We start from the raw sequence: 25,237 nt of genomic DNA on the forward strand, positions 1-25,237 counted from the left end.
TGCTATCTTATTTCCTTTTCAGTAAAGCAAGTGGCCTCTGATGCCAAGGGGGAAACACAGGTGAGCCTGGCAGCTACCATCCAGGGCTGAGCTACTAGCATTGGCCCCAAATCACCTACCTCAGAAGCAAGCCCTGTATCCCAGGGACAAAACCCTTTCTTTGTCCATTTCTGTCTTGTAAAAATCGGTGAGATGGTGACTAAATGGTCTTGTTATTATTTCTAGTGCCTGGAAGCTTAGCCTCCAGGTTCCTCCACCTAGCCTGGTAACAGATCCCTCCACCACTCGTGGGACAGGTGGCAATCCACTGGTGAAAGAACTCAGTGTATAGCCTTACAGACCACCTAACTTTTTCCAGATGTCCATTTCCTTTTTACCAATGGTGTTCTCAGTATTTCAGCTTCAAATATATGTAGAGGTTTACCCAAAACATGTACAACAATATTTAGAGTAACACCACTCATTACAGCCCAAATTGGAAATTGCCCCAGTGCCATCAGTGGTACAACGGATCAACAAACTGTGTTATATTCCTACAGTGGAATACTGTACAGTAAAGAAAATGAACTACAGCCACACTCAACAACATGGGTTGATTTCACAAAGTTAAGCAAAAGGAGACAGACACAAAAGGAGACATACTGCATGATTTCATTTATATAAAATCAGAAACAGATGACACCCCTTTATGCTGTTAGAAGACAGGATAGTGGTGGGGACTTCCCTGGTGGTCCAGTGGTTAAGACTCGGCGCTTCCACTGCAGGGGGCATGGGTTCGATCCCTGGTCAGGGAACTAAGATCCCACATGCCTCGAGGCGCAGCCAAAAATAAAAAAACCGGAAGACAGGATAGCGGTTACCCTTGGAGAGAATGGTGACTGGGGCAAGGGATGAGAGGCCTTGTGGGGTACTGGTAAGGTTCTGTTTCATGATCAAGGTGCTGGTCCCAGTTTTGTTCGCTTGGAGAAAAATTCATCAAGCTGTGCATTAATGATCTGTTTTTGTATAATACTTCAATAAAAATTTCAAAAATATCTGCAGACTTAAAACAAAATTAGTTTTTCTCTAGTAATGCTGTTCAATTACACACGAAGGCAGAGCTTGATTGACACGGTCCGCCAAGCAGGGGCTATCCAGCTGACAATGACCGACTTCACGAGAACTTGCCAGAACAGTAGCTATTCTATGGCACCTCTCCCGAAACCTCAGAACCTTACCTATATCTTCCTTGAGGTCAATTTCAGCTGTGGTTGGGTGGACGATGCCCTCCACTCTCATGGAGCCAATATGGCTGATGTCACTCTGGGTCAAGGACAGCTGCATTGGGAAGAGAAGATGCAGAGTGTGGGCGAGATCAAGGCCTATGGAAAATCTTCACGTTTCACTCACATCTGTTCACTCTCTCAGTTGCTTGTGTCAACAGAAAGGGCTGTGCGTGCAGCGACCATCTGACGTTTCCAAGGTGTGTGGTTTTCAACAGGCTCTTTTGAGCTCAGTGGATTTGATGTTCGCTCTGAGGCTAGCAGCAAATCTGCCTCCCCTTTTGGGGGCAGGAACGGGACCTCCCCTCCTTTTCTTTTCCCTATAGCTTATGCCTTCGTTTCCCATCCGGGTGGCCTTGGTGTTCGATATCATAATTCTCTGAGTAGCTCCTGCAAGAAGCTACTCGGTTCCCTGCATTCTCTCCAGAGCAGCACAGACCTCCGGGGGCAGGGATGTAAAGCCAACCACTTTGCTGGAGAGAAGTGAGGGGCTCTGGGATTCTGACCTCTACGTCTGGCCGCCTTGACTTTTAGGACCACCCTCTTGGGGCTACGCTTGTGAAATGCTGCCCCATGTGCCCATAGCTGAGCGGAATGGAAGCCATTCTCCATTGTCTCCCCATGTGAGCTAGAACTTCTTGCTCTCCTAGATAAGGGAGAGAAAGTGAATCATCTCATAACCACAGATAGCCCCTAGAGTGGACATAAATTCCGCCTCTTTGCTTCCCTGCTTTCATCAGTGATGAATTAGGAACCCGCCACGTTTATGCTCTTCTCAAAGCACGCTCTTCCCAATTGCTTCAACAGAGGTTCGTACTACTGTCAGGCTGCAAACATTCGCTACCCGATATGATTAACTGACTGTTTCCGCGGGTATCATATTGCAGCCCCAGTTGACTTGGTAGATAAATTGTCTGTTATGCTTGTGGGAATGAATTATTTGCATGTCTGGCTGGGCTGCTGTTGTGCTGCTGAAGACTTTTCAAATGTATAACCCTGTTTGTTTTCTTTCTGCAGCCTAGAAAGGCAAGCAGACTGAATTATTGGCAAATAATTCATTTCTAACACCAGGGATATTCAGGGAACATATCTTTCTATTTTCCTTCTTTGATAAATTACATCACACCATGTAAAGCAGGCCTCCCAAAGGCTGGTTGAGAAAGTTAGCTATGGATTTTTTTTGGTGAGCAAGAGATATCTGGGGCATGGAGACCAGAAAGATCCACTATGGGTACCTCTGGCTGACCAGTGTCAGCATGAACAATTCTCAGCACTAAAGAGCTTGTTTATCCTCACAATGCAGACACTGCCATAGCTCTTTAGTTTAAAAATGAATAATTCAAGACCAGAGTGAAAGTCATATTAGGGAAGGAAGGGATGAAGGAGGCTTCATTGCTTGTAAACAGGAGGTTATAAAAATGCAATAGTGTTTTATGACAGCACATTACAATTCTCTTTATTACCTTCTGCCCTAGAACAAGGCTTTTAGAAGACAGGATGGTGAATCCATCCCCGGGCCCATCTTCAGAGGTGGAATTTGAAGTTCCTTCTTTATCGCTGTCCTTTGGTTTGGACTGTTGGTAGAAATCAGAAGGACAGATCAGAAATAATCCAGAAAAAGCCCAAAGTGGCTTTGAGGTCTTTCCCATGGTTACCACCAAGTTGGATATGAACGGAAGTGGTCAAATGTTAGGTTCTGTCGTTTTCAACAGAGGGAAGCAAGGGACAGCAATATGGGGAAAACAAAAGGATACTGCAAAAATCAAGTGTATTAAGGGGTTCGCATGTACCCATAGTCTTTGCTCAAACCTGGACACAGGTATGTTATTCTTGTTCTTTTCAACGCCTACAGCTTCTGATAATAAGCCAAGTGGGGTCATTCATAGCGCACTGCTCAACTTCCCTTCTCTCCAGGATTCCCCTGGGGCACAGCGGCCGAGAAATGAACTCTTATACCATCTTTTTTGCCATCATGGAGGTCTGGGGAATGAAAAGTTGACAACCCCCAAAGCAGCGCTGTCCAATAGAACTTCATTCCCTCGTGGACACGTTCTATCTTTGTACTGCTCCGCGCTGTTGAGCACGTGAAATGTGGCTGGTGCAACCAAGGAACTGAATTTATTTCATTTTCAGTAACTTAAATTGAAATTTAAATAGCCACACGTGGCTAGCAGTTGCCGTACTGGGCAGCATATGAAAGTATTACTCCACAAATGGCACCTCTGAGCTATAGCTACTTATCTAAAACTCCTGAAATGCCATTGGCTGAACTCAGGCGACTCTCTGTGGGAAGCTAAAGGTGTGTCAGTATGTCACATGGGGAGAGGTGGAAAGTAGAGTTCCAGGTCAGCTCTCTCACTTGAGATTTTGGTGAGGTCAGTGGAGGGGATCTGGAAACATGAAAACCACCCATGTGTGGGGTTTGGAAAACTCTAGTAGACCCTGCATGATGATCTGAGCTCGTCTCAAAGGCCCTTTATTCTTTTTCACACACATTCCTATCATTTTCTCCCAGCTCCAAGCTGAGGCGGGTCCCCAGTCCTTCGGGGATGCTGGCCACGCCCTTCTCTTTGGATGGTTCAACTTTCCTCCCCTTCTGTGAGAGTCCTGAGCTCACAGACGCCACTGGGCTCACCTTTTTGGACGTCCGTGGTTTGGCAGCCTTCGATTTCTTGCCCCCCTTCTTGCCCGACGTGGCCTTCCTTCCTCTTTTCTCTGGGGGAGGGGAGAGGATAGTTTCTGACTTGCCTTTGGTCCCTCGTTTTTTGGCCAGCAGTTCAGGGTGAATTCTGGGCAGGACGCCTCCGCTGGCGATGGTCACTCCTTTTAGCAGCTGAAGAGAGAGAGAAGGCATGAGCTCAGACAGCAAAGAGCTCGTTGGTTCTGGATTTAATACGGTTCTAACTGTTGGCAAAACAAGTGTTAAATCTGGTCTCTGCTTTCCAAAGAAACTGCACAATACACGATTTAACTGGTTGTCCCTGTCTCACGGGTAGGGCTTTTCTCTGTAGGTAACAAGGCATCCCGAGATCTTGTACAGAAAGCAAAACAAGCAAAGCAAAATGAAAGCGTATAGAGGTTGAAACCAGGGATGTTGCCCAGAGCTTGGAGATTCCAGACATAACTGAGGATAAAGAGCTTCAGACGTGGGAGCACAGCTTGACAAAATGAGGTTCAAAGGTTAATGCAAGGGCTAGACCCAGTTAACAACAGACCCCACTCCTTTGATCATGCATTCCATCAGTAAAATATGTTTGACCACACACCTCCCAACTGATATGTGTTTACTTTAACTAATCAACATGAACTACCACACTAATACATTCTGCACATTCTATAGCAGCGCTACTCCAAATGTGGTCTGCAACCAAGGCTGGTCCACAAGCTATTAGTTACCTGTCTGTGACAAAAAGAGTACAGAAATCATGAGGAAGAGTCTAGTAAGTTGACAGAGTTTTTGTATATCTATTGGACCTAGTAACAAAAAATTGTAGCTGGTAGTTTGTATGTTTTTGTTTTTTAATTTTTCTAGTAATTATTTTTTATTGTACTTTTGGAAATTATCAGCCCATGTTGGATTGGAAATAAGAACTGATTCTTAACCACAGACAGTTAACATTATAAAATACACATAAATTAAAATTCTCATACTATTTACCTGCTACCTTGCACATCTTTGGCGGGGGGCATGGGGGTGGGAATTCACTCGATTTTGGAGTCAGCTCTAAAATATAAAGCGTTAGTTTTGATATATGAAGAAGGACGCTTCTGCCCTCATCAGAATAAATTGTCAACAAAGTTTGGGGGAAGAAACTGTACAGAGAATAACATATGTGCACTGCACTTCCCTCGGCAACACACAGAGCTTGCTTTTAAAGAGGAAAAGAAATTCTGGCAAGTCTCATAATATATAATGGGATCTATTCCAGAGACAATTTTATTTTGAATCTAAATAATATGGCTAGCAGAATTTGTTCTTCTCCCATATGATCTGACTCTTTTAGTGTAAATGTGTCTGGGTACTGTAGCAGGAAGGATTTCTAGCCAGCCGGGTCCACATGCAGTAGCGCGTTTGGCAAACCCATTCCGTGGCTGGTGTCAATGCTTCAGACGTACCTGATTGAGTTCCTCGTCATTGGCAACTGCCAGCAGGATGTGTCTTGGGGCTATCCGGGCCTTCTTGTTGTCCCTCGCTGCATTCCCAGCCAATTCTAGAATTTCCGCTGAAATTTCAAGGGAGGGTTAATAGGCAATCATAGAATGGGGTCTGAGCTTTCCAAAGCGTTCCTTTGGAAATGGCCTTGGAGTTAGATCACTTTTATTTATTTGTGATTTTTATGTCTGGGCCTGGAAAGAAATCCAGAAAACTGAAAAGAACTCAGGTCACAGACAAGTAAGATACTTTAGCAAGACCTGATATACGATCCTGTGGGCAAAGCCTTCTAGTTGTCCCTTGACATTAATTCTCCCCCATCTTCCTTAGTAGATGGACCTCTGATTTTTTGCAGAGCCCCAAATCACAGGAATGAAGACAGTATTTCCCAACCACCCTTTTTGTTAGGTGTGATCGTGTGACTAAGTTCTGGGCGATGAAAAGCAAGAAGTTGTGTTGTATGGTACTTCTGGGAAGTATCCATTAATGAAGGGACAGTGCCTTTCTTCCCTTTTTACTGGCAGACTGAGGACATGATGGCTGGAATCTAAGCAGCCATCTTTCACCAAGGGTAAGAAGTTGTGGATGATAGAGCAATAAGATAAGAACCAGAATCTGTTATGACTGTGGAGCCTCCTAACCAGCCTGGACTGTCTTCTATAGACGTCTCTTGTATGAGAGAAAAAGAAACTCTCTTGTTTAAGCCACTGTTGGCAGAAGTTAATCCTGACCGAAGCAGAACCCTAACATTGAAGCCGAGTTTCTTTCAGTGTGCAGCCATCTCTGAGGAGAGCTGAGACCCCTTTCAGAATCTCCTTTTCCTCTTCACTTGATGCCCCTGGTCCCTCTTGTCCTAAAGGAAAGTGGATAGGAAGAACTGATTTATACTAAGGGGTGAGGTACCACTTAATCTGAAAAGTGAATTCTATTTCACATACTATCAGTTTTTGAGTCAAAAAAAAAAAACTATAGAATTGGTTTATACCCCTGAATGCTTTCACTTTCCTCCTTTATTTTTTCTTTCTTTCTCAATTTTGGAGGGATGCTCTGCTAAATCAAATTCGTCTGCCTTCAAGAGCATGAATGAGCCTTTAAAGAAAAATTCCTCCCCTAGAAAGAGTTCTTTCCTTAAAGAAAGAGGCAATGTGCCAGTGTGTTATACGTGGGTGGAAAATTGTATGTGCATGTGTGCATGAATGTGTTGTGTGTATGTATGTGTGCAGGTATGTGTGTACGTGTGTGTGTTGGGGGGATTTGCTGGTACAATGGCATAGATACTAAACCCTAAAATTAATAGGCGATTCTGCATGAATTTTTGCAGTCAACCTAATTTCAAATAAAACAGCACATGCAATTGCCATCATTTGTAAAATCTATGGCAATAAAATAAAAACTTGGCATAAGTATGCCATATTAACTAAGCAAATGTGATTAACAAAAAATTAGAATAAAATAAGCATGAGTTAAATATTTATATGGCATTTCCATAATGAAAAGCGCTAAATCACTGCAAATTCATTCTCACAACATCTTTTTTGGGTTATTAAGCAAGGAATATTGTGTTTACCAACAATTCATTTACACGGCACCGCATTTTCTGAATCAAAGATTGGGGCACTGTAGTTTGAGAAATATGAGCAGGCTTGTTGGGACTGGAGGACAGAGTATTTGAAATTAACACCATATTAGATATCTGGTTTGCGGCCTTCAGATTTCTGCCCAGCTTTTCTTTCGTTTAAAAAGGGTACCCATCAGAAAGAGGTGTAGTTATAAAGTCTTCACAAACAGGCTTGCTTTATGACTCTAGGTTAAAATGTACAGCACCTCACTGAGCACAAGAAAAGGACTTTCCCGCACCTGCTGCTCCTAGGGGCCCACACCTGGGAGGAAGGAGCACTCCACTCAACCCTTTTTCCAGATGGGCGGAAAGGGGGTAAAGGAGCCTCCGAGTTTTACGCTTCTGAGAAGTTGAATTTCATTTAGCATCTTGGACCATCACTGTCCTCCCTCTGTCTTCCTGCATTTAGAGGAAGCAGTTAAGCATCCTCTTGGGGTTCATCAAATTAACCGTCAGCATGAGAGGCATGGCTAATGGGAAGCCCTACACGTTCCCAGCCTTCAGGAAGCCCCTGAAGGTCAGGTTATTTTCAGCTTGACAGCCAGATGCACAGACACTGGATTCTCAGATGGAAAATCTGTCATCGAATGCCGCCACAGGAAGAGGCTAAAGGCAGCGATTCGTCAGGCAGCACAATGCAGGCACACAGGTGAGGCTCTGCCCGAGTGCGGCTGGGCTCCCGGACTAACTCTTCCGAAATAATTTATAAGAAAGAAAACCTTGATTGTGTGCTCAAGTGCAAAAGCAGAGGTAGAACTTTTTTTATTTAAAGAGAAAAAAACTTAAGAATACATAGCAGATAATCTAGACCAAGGAGTTCTTTTCTCTGTTGGATGTTTAGTCTGAACATTCCTTGGGCCAGACTCCACCATTTAAATGTTTGAAATAACATTAATCATTATTAATATTTTCAAATGTTATGACAAATATATTCACGCGAACTGTAAAAGTTTGCTACATTCTTGAGTGATTTTATTGATTTTGGGAACACAAGTATCCTTGTGTGTCAACTGGCAATCAATAGGAAAACTGAATTTAGTGGCACACATTTGTTTCACTGCAAATTTTGTTGGAAGATCATAATTTGTTAAGTGGTGGAGATTTCCACGGAGGTCTGGAGACTTCCACAGCAAACCTCTCACTTCTCGCAAGTCACACTTCCAGCAATAGTAACCATCTGGGATACAGCTGAGTATCTGATAGTAAAAGGAATGATTTCTGTAGCCAAAAAGGATGTTGGAAAGCTCATCATGCACATTATTTTGGAAGAGCTCGTGTCCGCTCATTTTGGATACAATCTAAACCAACACTGGATAGCCTAGCCCACAGGAGATGGGAAACACCACAGCAAGTGTAGGCTTGGGACAGAACACATGACTGTCTCCTTCCCTGGCCTCTGCTCGCTTGTCCACCTGCCCACTAGGTGGCGGTGTCCCTGGGCTCCGACTGGGCGCTCTGCTCTGCTCAGGCCGCGCAGTCTTCCGGGGAAACCCCACCCGCTCACAGCGCCTGCTTCCACCTTCCTTCCCATGTCACCAGATCTGCACCGCCAGCCCTGCCATGATGCCACCTGGGCGTGCCACAGGTAAATCAAGCTCACCACATCCCCAAATCCAAATCATTCCTCGAAACAGGCTCCTACCGTCACCCTCGGGACTGGCAGCTCCATCCACAGACAGACCTGGGAGTCATTCCCTCTCCCTCCCTCTCCTTCTCCCTCTCTTTTCCCAGCCTCATTAATCTTACATAGCTTTGCCCCTCTTCTCCAAGCTTATCGCCATTACCCGAGCTAAGGCTGTCTTCTTTTCCAGCCCAGATGATCGTAGTGGTTTTCCTGCCCCCAGTTTTGTCTTCCTCCAGATCCATGCCAACAAGGCCACCACTGGCCCAGGGCACCTTTGTGCAAATTAGAAAAAGATGCCCCTTCCTCAAGACACTTGACTTCCCTAATTTTGTTAGAACAAGAACCTTTACTGCCATCTGCTGGAAATGCTCATAATTAGTCACAGTTCTTCGAGGTCTATGATGTGAATGATACTCCCTTCAATGTGTGTGCTTGTGCAGTGTACAACCTGCACAACCACACATGTTGTCCTGGCTGCCAAAGTGATCTTTTCAAAACACAAATGTAAAAACTGAAAAATTATTATATTTAAAAAATGCAAAAAAAAAAATGCTTGATGTTAAACGGATAGACCCAATTGTCTGGAAATGATGTGTAAATGATAGGTTTCTTTGTTACATAATGATTTCATGAAGTGCCCTGAAATTCAACCCTGTTTTAAGGCCTATTTGTCCTATCAATTAAAAATATATTACAGAACATTTTCTCACCATAAAGCGATTATAAATTACTCATTCTCAATATCTTACATTTATATTATATCTATTGCTGATGAATACAAAATTCTTTTCCAGAATCTGGGGCTTGCTTTTTCAGTTCATTTTTTCCTCACTTACATTGGAGATGTAAACTGGGCCAGCATTTACAGATTGATAAACTGAAGTATGAATGTGATGTCCATTCTGGGAGGCTGGTGGATGTCTCAGGTGGAAGGGACCTTCTAGATGAGCAGTCCAGCATGCATTCGTTGCTGGAGTGTGCAATGTCCCCCAACAGGTTGGGACCAGAAATGCCATATGGCTATAACATCATGATGATGTGTGAAGCTGGGGTTGGTCAGGCAGCCAGTCCAGAGAAATCAGGCAAGGCTGACTGCTATTTCTCCCCAAGTTCCAGAAAATTCGTGCAACTTTCTTTTTGGCTAAGTAGCATCCAGCCTTTTCTTTCTTCCTTCCTTCCTTCCTTCTTCCCTCCCTCCCTCACTCCCTTCCTTCCTTTCTTTCTGCATTTGGTGTAGATTTTATTTTTTTATTTATAAAATCTTTAAATTTTTAATAGATTTTATTAAATTTGGGGATCTACTCTAGGAAAAATTAAAATGGGCTTTAAAATATGGATAATTTCTTGGTATAGTTTTACTTAATAGAAAGTAAGAATGGTTCATGAATTTCAAACATTTGTGAAATATGACTTTGCATTTTTACATGCTATTTTTAAAACTCTTCTTTTTCTTTTTTTTTAGAAATTTTATATTGAAGTACAGTTGATTTACAATGTTGTGTTAATTACTGCTGTACAGCAAAGTGACTCAGTTATATGTGTGTGTGTGTATATATATATATGTATATATATACATATATACATTCTTTTCATATTCTTTTCCATTATGGCTTTTCACAGGATATTGAATATAGTTCCCTGTGCTGTACAGTAGGATCTTGTTGTTTATGCATTCTATATATACCAGTTTGCATCTGCTAATCCCAACCTCCCACTCCATCCCTCTCCCACCCCCATCCCCCTTGGCAACCACCAGTCTATTCTATATGTCCCTGATTGTGTTTCTGTTTCATAGATAGGTTCACTTGTGTCATATTTTAGATTCCACATATTAGCAGTATCATATGATATTTGTCTTTCTCTGTCTGACTTACTTCACTTAGTATGATAATCTCTAGTTGCATCCATGTTGCTGCAAATGGCATTATCTTCTTCTTTTTTATGGCTGAGTAACATTCCATTGTATATATGTACCACATCTTCTTTATCCATTCATCTGTCAATGGATATTTAGGTTGTTTCTATGTCTTGGCACCCAGCTTTTTCTTACTTGGCTATTCCTGTGGCCCCAGGTCCCCTCTCGGAGGCAGTGAGTGGGAGAGGGGAACTTCAGAGACCATAGACATGAATCTGAGAGAAGTAAATTGGCCTCCCCCCTTATCCCACCCATTGTTGAGCAGAGCTGATTCTCCCCTCCAGACAGCTCCCACATGTGCCCATTTCTTCTCATCGTCTCCACTGAGAACCCCTAGTCCTGGCCCCTGTCAATTCTCAAAAGTGACTTTAAAACAGCCCCCACTGGTTTCCTGGACTCTGATCTTGCTTCCCACCAACTGTTCTCCACCTAAAGCCCACGTGAGGCCCCCAGAATGCCACCTCCTCCCTTCGATGCCTCCCCTGGCGTGTGTGTGCAAAATGTGCACTTTCTCATGTGGCCCTCAAGGGCCTGTCCCCCTGCTCCCCCATCTCATCTCTCACCCTTCCCATTTCCCAGCTCTGCTCCAGGTACACAGAAATGCCTCCAGTTTCTCGAAGGGGCCACATACTTCCTCTAAACTTTAGATCTTCACCCTTGTTTCTCCCCAAACTGATAATCAACTCATCTGAATCTAGGCAACTCCTACCAATTCCCCACCCTGGCTGCCCATCAGAATCTTTTGGGGAAGCTTTAAAAAATCCTGATGCCCAGAAGTACCCCAGAATCTCTGGGGTAAGACCCAGGTATCAGGATTTTAAATCAATCAATTTGTTAAAAAGCAGGATTAGAACCTGGTTAGGTCTTGTTTTCTGTTTTTTTAAATTTATTTTATTTTTATTTACTATTTTTGGCTGTGTTGGGTCTTTGTTGCTGCACGTGGGCTTTCTCTAGTTGCAGCGAGTGGGGGCACTCTTCATTATGGTGTGTGGACTTCTCACTGCGGTGGCTTCTCTTGTTGTGGAGCACGGGCTCTAGAGCACAGGCTTCAGTAGATGCGGTGCGTGGGCTCAGTAGTTGTGGCTCGCGGGCTCTAGAGCGCAGGCTCAGTAGTTGTGGCACATGGGCTTAGTTGCTCTGCGGCATGTGGGATCTTCCCGGACCAGGGCTCGAACCCGTGTCCCCTGCATTGGCAGGCGGATTCTTAACCACTGCGCCACCAGGGAAGCCCTGGTTAGGTCTTTTGTTTTTAAACTTCGGTTTCCAATTTTTAAAAATATTTATTTTTGGCCGTGTCGGGTCTTAGTTGTGGCACCCGGGATGTTTCGATACGGTGCGCGGGCTCTTCATTTTGGTGCGTGGGCTTCAGGGTGCATGGGTTCTGTAGTTGCGGCATGCAGGCTCTCTAGTTGTGGCCCACGGGCTTAGTTGCCCCATGGCATGTGAGATCTTAGTTCCCTGACCAGGGATCGAACCTGAGTCCCCTGCACTGGAAGGCAGATTCTTAGCCACTGGACCACCAGGGAAGTCCCCCTGGTTAGGTCTTTTTTATTTTTATTTTATTTTATTTTTTTAACATCTTTATTGGAGTATAATTGCTTTACACCCCTGGTTAGGTCTTAACAGCCCTTGCTTTATATTAGGCAACCTCCCCCTGCTTCTCAAAGCTCCTCTGGCCTCCCTATCCACATGAATGTCATCTTATTGTGTTGTGTTTAATGCTAGTCAACTCTGCTAGAATGTAAACCCAGGGAAGGCAGGACTACATCTGTCTGTTTTCCGTTGTATCTTTAAGGCCTGATGCAAAGGAGAAACTCAGTCAATATTGTTGTTGTGAATGTTCAAGGTCATTTCAAGGGTGACAGGAGGCTTTCACACTTTGAACTCTCTTCCCTAAACAAAATCAATTCATGCCCCCTTCCAAAACAAAACAAAACAACTAACAAAAATCCCCTCTTTCCTTACTCAGCAATGGCCTGCAATAATGATTCATTCCTTTGGCTTAAACTCCTTGTCTCATTAAAATGCAATACAGCCCCCAAATATACCACCTTAACAGAGTTACTCATTACACTTTGCCCTGAATGATTTCATCAGCTCTTAATAGAAGAGAGAGGAGAATTACCATTTATTGAGTGCATCCTATGCACCAGACATTTTGCATACATTGGCTCATTAATGGAGTTAAATGAGATTAGCTCTGGAAACACCCAAAGCTCAGAGAGGTTAAGGAAATTAGCCCAAGGTAACAGAGCTGGTAAATTGATAAATCAGATTTAAGCTGACATCTAAGCCCCTGCTGTCAACTCCAGCCTGAGTTTGGAGGGGAGGAAAAAGCACAAAAGGAAGGGAAGGAAAGGACACTGGGAAGACAGTTCTGGGCCTCAGAAGACCCGCTTCGTCTTCTCCATTTGACTCAGGACGGTGCTGGAGGCTGGGACTGGCTCTGGGGAAGGAGCGTTATTGGCAGCAGCACCCTTCCAGGTGCTCCTCGTCTCTTCTCTCACACTTCATGTCCAACCCGTCAGCAGATCCTGTTGACTTAGCCTTAAAGATATCTCAGTACTCTGACCACTCCTCGGAAGCCTCACTGCCTACTCTCCAACCTCACATCTCTCACCTGGATCTCTGCAACTGCCTTCCTGCTGCTTTCCCTGACTCCGCCTTGTACCCCCCTCCCCACAGGCAGGGTCTTGCACATCTGCTCAAAACCCTCCAGAGCTCCCGTGACAAGCTCTTCTGCCCCCACCAGCCACGCTCCCTCAGGCCTCATTTACAGTCCAAGTTCCCTCCCTCAGCCCCAGCCCTCTGTCCCCATTGCTGCTCCTTGGACACCCCCAGCACCTGCTTCCCTCTGTCCAGACATCCACATGCCCACTCCCTGGCCTCCTTCAGATGCCAGCCCCTCAGTGGGGCCTCCCCTCAGCTCCCCACTTCCTGGAAGTAGCCCAAGCCTAACTCCTTTCCTGCTTTATTCATCCCCGAGCACTTAACACCATCCGCTGGACCACATACACTTCACTCATTTGTTTGCTGTTTCTCCCTTCAGAATGCATTCTGCTTGAAGGCAGGGACTCCTGTCTGTCTTGGTCTCTGCCGTATCCTCGGCACCTAGAACAACACCTGGCACATAGTAGGTGTTCAATAAATGTTTGTTGAGTGAATGAAAGACTATGAGAAAATGGGTGACATTCTACTTTGAGAGACACTATCGATCTTTAACGGATGTGCTGGCTTGAAGTCCAGAGTGTGACATTCAGGCTATAGTATGCATTGCTATGAGGTCTGGTGGCTCTAACTGAAGATAGATGAAAAATCATATAAATGGCCCAATGCTATTAGCAGGGAAGAGTCTAAGGACTTACTGTGTGCACTGACAGGTAGATGCTCGACAAATATTTGTTGAATGAATGAAAAGGAAAACATAAGCTTTTTCATCAAACACTTCTGAACCAAAGAACAGAGTCACCAGTCAACAAAATTTGAAAAGGCCAAATTTTGTTCTATTGTATTATGCACAGTTTAGACTTTTGCCAAGTGGAGGCACAGGAACTACTAATTATTTTGATTATACAAACATTAGAATGGGGCAGTGTAGTGAAGCAGAAAGTGCACAGCTCAGGGTTGAAGGACATCAGGGTATCCTGGCTCCCCGCTTGGAGGCTGTGGAATCTCTGGGTTACTCAGGGTCTTCCAGTATCAGTGGGTGATACAGACCTAAAGCTTGTTTTAAAGCTTCAGTCACCGTTTTCAAAGTCCCTCCTCTCCCTCCAAGCCAGGAGATTTTTTTCCATCAGATTCCTGGGTTTAAAATGCAGCCAGGAACGTGCGTTTTAGAAAAGCATCCCCCAGGCCTTCAGACCTGCTGCTGAAAGACTGGCTAAAACCTTGCTCCTCTGAGTGGCCTCTGGACCAGCAGCATGAGCATCACGTCACAGCAGTGCGTTAGAAATGCAGAGTCTCAGGTCCTACCCTACCCTTGACCTTGTCAACAAGATCCCTGGAGTGATCCCCACTTTGAAAAGCACTGCCCTATCACACTTGATTGGTTTGACTTTCAGAGCACTCCAGTCAACCTCTCCAACCTCCAGAACAACAACAAAAAAGCTAAATGTAAGGTTCCTCAAATAGATAAAGAACACACACAACAAAAATGTCATCTTTCAGTAAAAAAAAATAATTTTAACAATGAACATGGGAAACTATTTCCTATGTATTTGTAGACAGAGAACCACCTCTGTAAAGGAGAGAACAATTAAAACGTTGTCGGCTTCATGGAACCGACTGAAGACGCTTTCAAAGCTGGGCTCAACATTATTTATGGACGTTGAGTCCTAGGTTCAGTACAGCAGGAGAACTGAGGTTTAGTGAGGACCGTGAAGTAAAAGCGAAGGCCCCTGTTACAAGCCCCTATCTTCCCCATAGTTTGTCTTTTGTGGGAACCTAGCAATTTACGTATTACATTCGTCTCCAGCAAGACACACCTTTCTTGGGGCTGGTCTAGAAAAGACACTTTCTTGTGGATTCTCTTCCTTCCATGTTGATCCTCTGCCCTTATGTGCTCTTCCCTAAAGCCTGCAGGAGTTGGTTTTAGCCAAGCAGGCAAACTGAAACCCCATTACCGCGCACAGCGGCCTTGAGACAGCCACTGGCGAATCAAGGCTTCCCTGCCCAGCCTGTGTGCAGGGGCCGAGGGGAAGGTGAGATGTGGGAGCGGGTTACCTGCCCTGCGTGTTCACGTTACCTGCCAGGTATTCGATGACCGCGGCCATGTAGACGGGAGCACCCACGCTTATCCGGTACTTGAACGTCCCTTTCTTCAGGTACCGCATCAGCCTCCCCACCGGGAAGATGACCCCGGCCCTGGCCGAACGCGACAGCTTGGACATTTTCTTCTTCCCGCTCCGGCCCGACATCTTGCCTTAGTTTTGCTCTCAGCTTGCTTGACACGGTGGCCTCCCGGCACTAACTCAATGCTGGAAAGGAAAGGTGGCAAGGTAAGGAAGGGTGACTGGCCTACAGCTTGGGAACCGTGGTGCGGCCACAGAGCTCGTGTGACATGCCTGATGGCCCCGGGGAGGCAGTCCAGACCTGGCTGCCACCGCAGGGTGCTGCAAATGGGGAGCTGGGGGTTGGCAGGCCCACCCATGAACAACTCCCCCCACTCCCATCCAGCCCAGCCTCTGTAGGAGAGGCCATGGTCCTGCGGTCAACCTCCAAAGAGGTCCACTTCAACATCCCCAGAACCTGTGAATATGCTACTTACATGGCAGAAGAGACTTTGGAGATGTGATTAAGCTAAGGATGCTCTGGTGGGGAAGATTATCCTGGATTATCTGGGTGGGCCTAATGTAACTGCAAGGGTCCTTATAAGATGGAGGGAGGAGATGAGAGTGGTGACAGGATGACAGCAGGAAATGGATTCTCCCCTCTTAGCCTCCGGAAGGAACCAGCCCTGCTGACACCTTCACTTTAGCCCACTGAAAATGATTTTGGACTTCTGACCTCCAGAACTGTAAGAGAATAAATTTGTACTGTTTTCAGCCACTAAATTTGGGGGATAACTTGTTACAGCAGCAACAAGAAAACTAATATGGTTCCTCTTTGCCCTGATTTGCTTCTGCCTCTTTTAATAAATAGTACAAAGTTAATATGGCCATGGCTATCATAATGGTTAGCTTTGACCCACAACTCAGAGCTGATGTACACTTCTCAGATGGAAGCACTTTTCTAAATTCCCTAATAACGTAGTACTTTTAAAAAAAATTTTTATTGGAGTATAGTTGATTTACAATGTTGTGTTAGTTTCAGGTGTACAGCAAAGTGAATCAGTTATACATATACATATATCCACTCGTTTTTTGATTTTTTTCCCATATAGGCCATTACAGAGTATTGAGTAGAGTTCCCTGTGCTATACAGTAGGTCCTTATTAGTTATCTATTATATATATAGTAGTGCATATATGTCAATCCCAATCTTCCAATTTATCCCTTCCCCCTGTAGCATTCTTAAAAACAGAAACATGCCAGAAGAGGCAGTTTTATTGACTATGCTAATGTAGAGTAACACAGCAAATTAAAAGCCATAATGCAACCCAAGCTTTTGCTCCTTAGAATGGGGAATCCAGGTTGATTTTGGGGAGAAACTTCAGAATCAGCACGAAGAGGTGACTTCAGTACGGTGCACCAAGAGACACGTATATGATTCTGTGTTATTTTAGGAAGCTATCTTTTGTGCGAAGATAAAATAATTATATACTTCTGAAAAAGCCTTTGTAAGGCTAAAACTAATTAAGAGAATTGTAATAGAGCTAAACCTGTTGGTGGAGGGAGTACCGTAACCAAAAAAGGAACATAAGCCAGAATAAGTAAAAGCAAATTACAAACAAGCAGAACCAAAGAAAAGGAAACAAAAATTTTCTAGGAAAAAATGTTAATGAATCAAAGCTCTCTGGCCCAAGGGCAACATCATTCTCAGTGGCCATTTTCTTTGGGGATGGAAAATGAGAAGGCCAAAAATAAATTGAAATTGGTTCTATCTGTTGAGGCAGCCGTCTTAAATTTTGGCTCAGTTAGTTTACTTACTAACAGCCAAGATGGCAAGGAAAAGGCCTAAGAAAGTGGGTACGAATATGATGGAAGAAAGTGCTAAATAAATGCATGGCTAATATGAAAGATACAAACCTGGGATTTCTTTAATCTGGATGGAAGATTGAACATAGAGTTCAATTTTCTAAAGTATCCAATAACTCTGTATGACTGAGGAGTTTTATATAAGAACTATGGAATTTAGCAACAAATCCCATTCTCAACACCCTCTTATCTCTGAGGTAAATGACGTGAGTTTGAGGCATTTTACTATATACTTCACATACATTCTTTTTGTATGCTCGTATGTACTTACTACACTCCTATTTTATGTGTCGTTTTGCCACCAAGAGATGTAGGTATTCATCAAAGTTAAGTACAAGCAAAGATGAGCAAATAGCCCGAGAGCATTATCTCTTTCCCAGTAAGGCACAGCGATAAAACAGTATCACCTTTTTTAGAACTTCCACATTTCTCTGCTTCTGCTGCAAACTCTCATAAATCCACTTACAGCTATCCTCTCTGTGACGAGGCAGGTAGCTGCATATTAGGATTATAACCATCAATTCATGTTGAAGCAACTTAGGTCAGGCATCGATGAGTGTACAGAGTACCTGCTGGTAGTCAGTGCTGTCCCAGGGGACAGGGAACACGAAAGCAATGTTAAACAGTCCCTGTTCTCAGGGACAGTTACATGGCACATGCTGGCTACCCACTGGTGGCGTTCAGAATGGGGGTGGCCCCTGGTGTAGTGGAAACAGCCTGGGACCAGGGAGGAATCCCTGGGTGTGGTCCCACTTCTACATGACTAGCTATGGGAGCTGTGTGTGTCATTCGAGTGGGCCTCATCTGTAAAACAGGGAGGTGACTGAGTGATCCTGACGGTCCCTCTGGTCTTAAACATTCCAGTCTTTGGAAATGCACTTTCAAATGGTTCTGGAAAAGAAGCTCAGTCTCTTTAAGAAATGATTTCTGAAGAGTTAAGAGTCTGTGCAGGTGCATAAAGATGTGTTAGTATTGGTGACTCCACTAAACCGATTATTAGTTACTGATGAGTGGGGGGAGGGGGAGGATTAGTAGGTCTGGTTGCCGAGGAAACCACCTGAAAAGCCCATCACAGGATGGACATGCTCTGTGGATACCGTACGATGTGCTGGATGGTCATAATCTCTCCTACAGAGAGAAAAATGCACGGAGCACAAACACCACAAAGCAGGACCCCTTCATTCCCCCCCACCCCCCAATACATTTTTCTCAAATGAAAACAGACAGGGGATGACTAGGTGTGCAGGATAAAGCCACCCAGGGACTTTCCCAGTATCAGTCAAGTGGAGTCACAAATTGCCCTAAAACTTGGAAATAAGGACTGGCAGTAGAAGAAAAACAGGGGACTGTAGGGGATTGATGCCTAACACATTCATGAAGATAAAATAGGAAAGGAAAGGAAAGTCAGGGTTAGAGCAAATAGAAACATACGAGCTGACTATTATAAAATGTAGGGATCACCCCAAACACAGCACTTTGTAACGAGACTTTCCTTCTTTGGCTTCCAGACTTTCCTCTAGGTTAGGGCCTTAGAGCTGGGGATGCAGCGCCATTTGAAGTCTAATTGTGAGATTGACTGTTGCATGTGCTTCAATAGGACTAGAGAGTTCTTTGTGTTTGGGGACCCATCTTTTTGATAGGGAACCAGTGACCAAAACCACTCATCCTGGCCAGGCACAATAATAACCGCTTGCATAGGTTGTCTCATAACAGAAGGTCCTGATTAGGAGCACGATATGTCCTGCCAACCTCCCAGGAACCCTCACGCTGGAATCCATCTTCGCCGGGAGATGCAAGTGCCACCAGGGAGGACCCTGAGTCAGATCAAGTATGGGCACAAGCAAGATGACTGGCCAGAGACAACCCAGAAAACTAACTCCACCACCATCATAAACCCTGAGACTGCGAGCCACGTGGCAGAGCAGTTCTCCTGGGTTCCCTTACCCTGCTGCTCTCTGCCCAGGCGCCCCTTTCCAATAAAGCCTTTTGTTCTGTCAGTAGGTGTGTCTCCTCAGACAATTCACTTCTGAGGGTTAGACAAGAGCCTACTTTAGGGCCCTGGAAGGGGTCCCCCTCTGGTAAAATTTTCAGACATCATGCTAAGTTTAAGCAGCCAGGTGCCTAATTCCTGGCCCCGAGGGCTGGGAGGCCCCTGCACATTGTAAGAATCAGACCACCTCCAGGAATCCTTAGAGGAAGTAGAGAGGAGGCTCACGGGAGCTGACAGGTCATACCTGCCGGAACCCACAGATGGAAGGAAGTGTTGAGCCTCCTCAGCCCACTAGAGAGAAGACCCTACTTTCTAAATCCCCCAGCCCCCAAGCCTGCGCTGGACTCTGCCTGCAGTGGTGAGAAGTGATAACCTCTAACTTCCTTCTTTTCTAGGCCTCCCCTGACTCTATGCAGTCTTGGGAAGTCAGGAGTTTAAAAACTTGAATGCGTGTTTATCTACTTCCTGTGAATTTGAATCTCCGTGGAGGGCCACTCATCGAAAGAGAACTATTGCAATGTGAAATCTGTTTCCATCAGACTAACACTTAAATGTTTACATTTATTTACCTTCTGCTCGAAAACAAGTTTTGTTTTAATTAGGCAGAGCTTAAGGACTATAGTACATGACGTTTGTTTATAGGTTCGAAGAAAGAATATGGCTGGATGCAGCTCTTCCAGTGGTTACACACACTACGTGGAGGATGTGAGAGGAACTGGGAAGCAGACCAGACACAACCTAGATCTGCATCGTACCTGTCCTTCCACATCTGAACGACCAAGGTATGACCACAGTATAAAGTCTCATAATTACTCTCAAAGTGAACAGAAGAGTTTGAAGCATGTTAAGTTGGGGGGTGGGGCAGGAGAATAAAACTCAGGGAAGAAGCAAGGAGAATGCAGTGTTGCCTGCTTACTCCTTTCACCTCCGGGAGCACGGCAGTTGGGAGAACACCACTGGTTTTGTGTGTGCTGGGGAAGTATGGGACTCTGTTGTTTTAGGATTTGTTTTCATGTTTGCTTTTTAAGCCCATAAGAACACCAATGAGTTAGATTTTACAGGTATCACAAGGGTAAATATTAAATTGCGGCACTGACTCAGACATGGACAATAAACTCACACTAGCCTATTTAAATAACTATTGTATTTCATTGATTTTATGATGTGCCTTTTTAAAAAAACATTTTACTAGAAATCCGTATGCATCTTGCAATCTGTGACATCAGAGATTCAATGAAAGACAGTATTTATGGAGCATTTATTATTGAACAAGAAATGACATTAGATGTTGTGGAATATACATGGCCTCTGTTCTCAAATATTTTCCAATGAACTTGCATGACAGCTCATAATAAAGTTTTAAACAGATGCTAGAGCCATGGTTTCCAAACTGTGTGCCAAGGGACCCCGGGACACAACAGCTAATGTTTTTTTTGTTTGTTTGTTTGTTTTTTAAATAAATTTATTTATTTATTTATTTTTGGCTGCATTGGGTCTTCGTTGCTGTGCACAGGCTTTCTCTAGTTGCGGCGAGCGGGGGCTACTCTTCGTTGCGGTGCGCGGGTTTCTCATTCAGTGGCTTCTCTTGTTGCAGAGCACGGGCTCTAGGCACGCAGGCTCAGTAGTTGTGGCACACGGGCTTCAGTAGTTGTGGCACACGGGCTCTAGAGCGCAGGCTCAATAGTTGTGGCGCGTAGGCTTAGTTGCTCCGCGGCATGTGGCATCTTCCCGGACCAGGGCTCAAACCTGTGTCCCCTGCATTGGCAGGCGGATTCTTAAGCACTGCGCCACCAGGGAAGTCCCACAACAGCTAATGTTTAAGCTTTCAAGTGAAATACAGTGATAGTCAACCTGTTGGCCTCCACAACTACTAGTTCATTGTGGTTCCACCAGAGGTTCAGGGTAGATTGTACTATTTTGTGTGTGTGTGTGTGTGTGTGTGCTGTTTTCTTTTTGGTGATGCCATATCTTTTGCAATGCTGAATTTTTGGCTGTTGTGATTAAAAGCAAGTGCTGGGTGAAAATCAGTGTGGAACAGAAAATGAGAGTGGCAGTGTCCAATCTGATTCCAAGGTGTGAGAAGTCGTGTAATGTCCAACAGGTGTACACACCCTCTTTGTAATTCATCGTGGTTATTTAAGAACAGGATGCAAATGTTCTTTGTTCTTCTAATTCATGTGTTATTATTTTTTCAAAGAGCTACTAAATTGTCAGGACAGAAATACTTATTAGGTTGTTGAGACCAAACCACTTAATAAATGGAATGGAAGGCATTTCTTCTGGCTTAAGGGCTCTGTGAAAAAATGGCTGAGACCCTAAGTTCTCTGTGAATCTGTACAAGCTGAAACATAATTATGACTTGCTCAGGGCCACCCTAAAGCAAGGAAAACAAGAAAGCTAAAGAAGTTATTTAAAATTTTGAATTTATCTTTAAATCTAATACTTGCACACAGTAAAACAAAGAAAAAAGGTAAAGAACTTTATTATTTTATTTCCTCCATTGATTGCCTTGAAAACTGTATTTTTATTCATTTATTTATCTATACATTTTTGGCCGTGCCACACGGCTTGAGGGATCTTAGTTCCCTGACCAGGGATTGAACCCAGGCCCCGGCAGTGAAAGCACGGAGTCCTAACCACTGGACCGCCAGGGAATTCCCGAAAACTTTAAATAATACACTTCAATCTCCATTTCCGATTCCACCAACTTTAGGGACTGTCTCCTAAGCCATTGTCATGTAAAATGAGGATGTATGGGCCCCAATCTTTCCCTGGTCCTCTCCTCCCGACTTTACCTCCATACTTCCACCTCTGTCTTCTATACTTTCCACTATCCCGATTTATCACATTTCTATTTTGCTCTGTAATCACATAACGAAATCTCCTGCGTTTTGTCCGTAGGTATAATTTTGAAAGTTAAATGCCAATGAACAGCATTTATATGATGAAGACTCTGTAACTCTTGTTCCCTTAAGAATCAAGTGGGATGTTAGCTTCACATTTCTGTGGTCCAACACTAGGACCCTTGTGTCTTAGTATCAAGAAGTGGAGTCTCTTGGTTCTGAAAACATGTTGTTCAACGTCATTCCACATTTTACTTGGCTTCACATTTGGATCATGTCTTTCTCGTAAAGCCTCCCCCACGCGCCCAAGTTACTACGAGCGTACCTCGGAGATACTGTGGGTGCAGCTCTAGAACACCCCAATAAAGTGAGTCACATCAATTTTTTGGTTTCCCGGCACATAGAAAAGTTATGTTTTCACTATACTGTGGTCTATTAAGCATGCAATAGCAGTGTGTCTAAAAAAACAACGTACATACCTTAATTAAAAAATACTTTATTGCTAAAAAAATGCCAAAACAACTAAAATAGTAACATCAAAGACCAACTGATCACAGATCACTATAACAAATATAATAATGAAAAAGTCTGAAATATTGTGAGAATTACCAAAATGTAACACAGAGACATAAAGTGAGCAAATGCTGTTGGGAAAATGGCGCCGGTAGACTTGCTCAAGGCAGGGGTGCCACAAATCTTCAATTTGTAAAAAAAAGCAATATCTGTGAAGTGCAGTAAAATGAGGTATGCATGTAACTACAATTGATCCTTGTTATGTGCAGTGGTTCTGTTCTATAAAGTAGGCAGGACACTAAATTAGTGAGTAGTGAACAATTGTTCCTGGGGAAACAGGGTTAGGTTGCTGTCAGCCTCTGATCACAACTTTTTCATCAATGGATCAGTACAAAACCTTGTTTGATGTATGTTTCTTTTAACGACACCTTATTTAATATGAATTGTTGATTCATTAACATTGAGCTCACGGCCAGCAGCACAATAACTCTTGCTTGAATACAGCTTATCTAACACACATATTTTCTACATAAGGCACAGCTCAGCCTCCTTGCGTTTAGGAACACTAGACAGCACTTCAAGACTACACTTGGGGGCCATTTTATACAGTGAAATCACTAACAGAAAGCACAAAAATGTGAAAAACGTGGCACTAAATAGACCATGAAAAAGACCCTCGTATGCAGGGTGGGAGATGAAACAGGAAGGTAGAGTGTGGCCTTGTTTGACCTCAGCGGGTAAGGTGTGCAGTGGATGAGTCAGTGTTTTCTGCTCTGTGCCTGTCTTTGAAAGACCACAAAAGCGCCGCGAGTATTGATTTGGGGTTACAAATAAATTTCAGTGAGTAGGCAAGTTCGCAAATATGGAATCTGTGAATAATGAGGGTTGACTGTACTTTTTCTCTGTTCTTGTTGACGAAAGAGAAATGTGCCTTTACCATATTCTAAAAGTCACCCAGCTTCTCAGTCACACTGCTCTTTGCAGGGGGCACTTTTTTCCCAGAGACTTTGTTCCTGAAGCCCTCTGAGCTGGGCTCCAGTGTGGAGTGGTTCTTTTACCCAGTGGTCATCTTTCCCAGCTCATCCCTGATGCCTTGGCTTCTTCTTTCTTGGCTTTCTCCCTTGTTTTCCGTTTATCTGCCTCATGTATCTCTTCAGAGACAGTACTGAGAAGTAAATTTTGTTTTCGTACACAAATGGAATTGTCTTTATTGAACAATCTTTGGATTATTATTTGGTGGAGTTTCTAGCGTCAAAATTGCTAGCATCAAAATCATTTTGCTTCAACGTTTTGAAGCCATTGATCCATCATTTTTGGCATCCGGTGTTACAGAGAAGTTGGGTAGCGCCCATCTCCCAAGCTTTAAAATTTTCTCTGTATGTTCTAAAATTTCACAAGGATGTATCTAGGTGTCAGCACTTGATGATAAGCCTGTTCAATTTGAAGACTATTCATAACTCCTGGAACTTTTTTCCTGTCATGTATTTGATTATTTCCTCCCATCTCTTAATTTCTCCCACTTCTCCCTTTACTTGTCTCTTAGTGGGATGCCTGTAAACCAGGTCTTGGATCTCCTAGATTGCTCCCCCAAGTCTCTTAACCCTTTTTTTAAAGGATTTTTTTTTTGATATGGACCATTTTTAAAGTCTTTATTGAATCTGTTACAATATTGCTCCTGGGTTTTCTTTTTTTTTTTTTAATGTTTTGGTTTTTTGGCGCAAGGCATGTGGGATCTTAGCTCCCTGACCAGGGATCGAACCCGCACTCCCTGCACTGGAAGGCGAAGTCCCAACCACTGGACCGCCAGGGAAGTCACAAGTCCCTTAATCTTTTCCTTCCGTTTCTCAGTCTTTTTAATTTTTATTTTGGTAATCATATTGTTAATTTCCGAACATTCTTCTTGTTCTCTGATTGGTTTTTTTTCATAGCATCCTGTTCTTTTATGAATGCACCATGTCTTCCAATCTCTCTGAAACTAGTTGGGATGTGTTTACATCATCTTCTTTCTCTAAATTATTTTATCCAGTCAGTTGTCCTATTTATTTATTTTCATCTTTTTCATGTTGGCTTTCCTTACATGTCTGGTGATCTTTGGTCATGCATTCATATTTAAGAATGAAAGACAAAGTTGCTTATTACAGGCAAATAGGATAGAAAAGCTTTCCTCAGATACTGTTTGGTAGGCATGGTTCCTGTTTGGGACCTCTGGGTACATGTGAAGGGCATGCCAATTAGCAGGCATCACCTTAGGGTCCCTGGTTAGGAACTGAGAGCCCCCAAATGCCAGAATGAGGGAGGTTTACTTGGTAGAGCCATACCCATCCTCCAAATTCTAGACCTGCCCTGTAGTTGTTCAATTTCTTTAGAGAAGAAACCTCAGACCATTAGTTTGGAGGATAAATGCCAGATTTGCAGAAGCTCTACTAGGAGTAGGGGAGGGAGAGAGGCCAATTCACCTGGCTGTTCTGGAGACAGACCTTCAATGACTCTCCATTTTTCATCCTGCCCACCTTCAGGGCAGCTCCCTCCTGCTTTTATTCTTAGCTGTGGCTCTTCCTGCAATGCCATCCACATGTTCCTATGTACTTTCAGTCATAGAAAGAAATCTGCTGAAATTTGCTGAACTCTCCCATTTGCTGATGACCATCACCAGCCCCTGCCCCTTTGTTGTGAAGTGTTTATTT

General features: G+C 43.9%; 1 protein-coding gene across 1 annotated transcript in view; it reads right to left on the minus strand.

Moving 5' to 3' along the window:
- The window catches only part of LOC103019059 (core histone macro-H2A.2), a 55,215-nt gene that overhangs the window by 20,177 nt on the left and 9,801 nt on the right, over positions 1-25,237 (minus strand). The window contains exons 2-6 of the mRNA XM_007167743.3: positions 15,317-15,548; positions 5,379-5,485; positions 3,898-4,095; positions 2,726-2,836; positions 1,213-1,317 (exon numbers count right to left, since the gene is read on the minus strand). Coding sequence (XP_007167805.2) covers positions 1,213-1,317; positions 2,726-2,836; positions 3,898-4,095; positions 5,379-5,485; positions 15,317-15,488 — 693 coding nt within the window. The 5' untranslated portion in view covers positions 15,489-15,548. The remainder of the gene's footprint in view (positions 1-1,212; positions 1,318-2,725; positions 2,837-3,897; positions 4,096-5,378; positions 5,486-15,316; positions 15,549-25,237) is intronic.

The sequence above is a fragment of the Balaenoptera acutorostrata genome, chromosome 16 (genome assembly GCF_949987535.1).
Source record: "Balaenoptera acutorostrata chromosome 16, mBalAcu1.1, whole genome shotgun sequence".
NCBI classification, from domain to species: Eukaryota; Metazoa; Chordata; class Mammalia; order Artiodactyla; family Balaenopteridae; genus Balaenoptera; species Balaenoptera acutorostrata.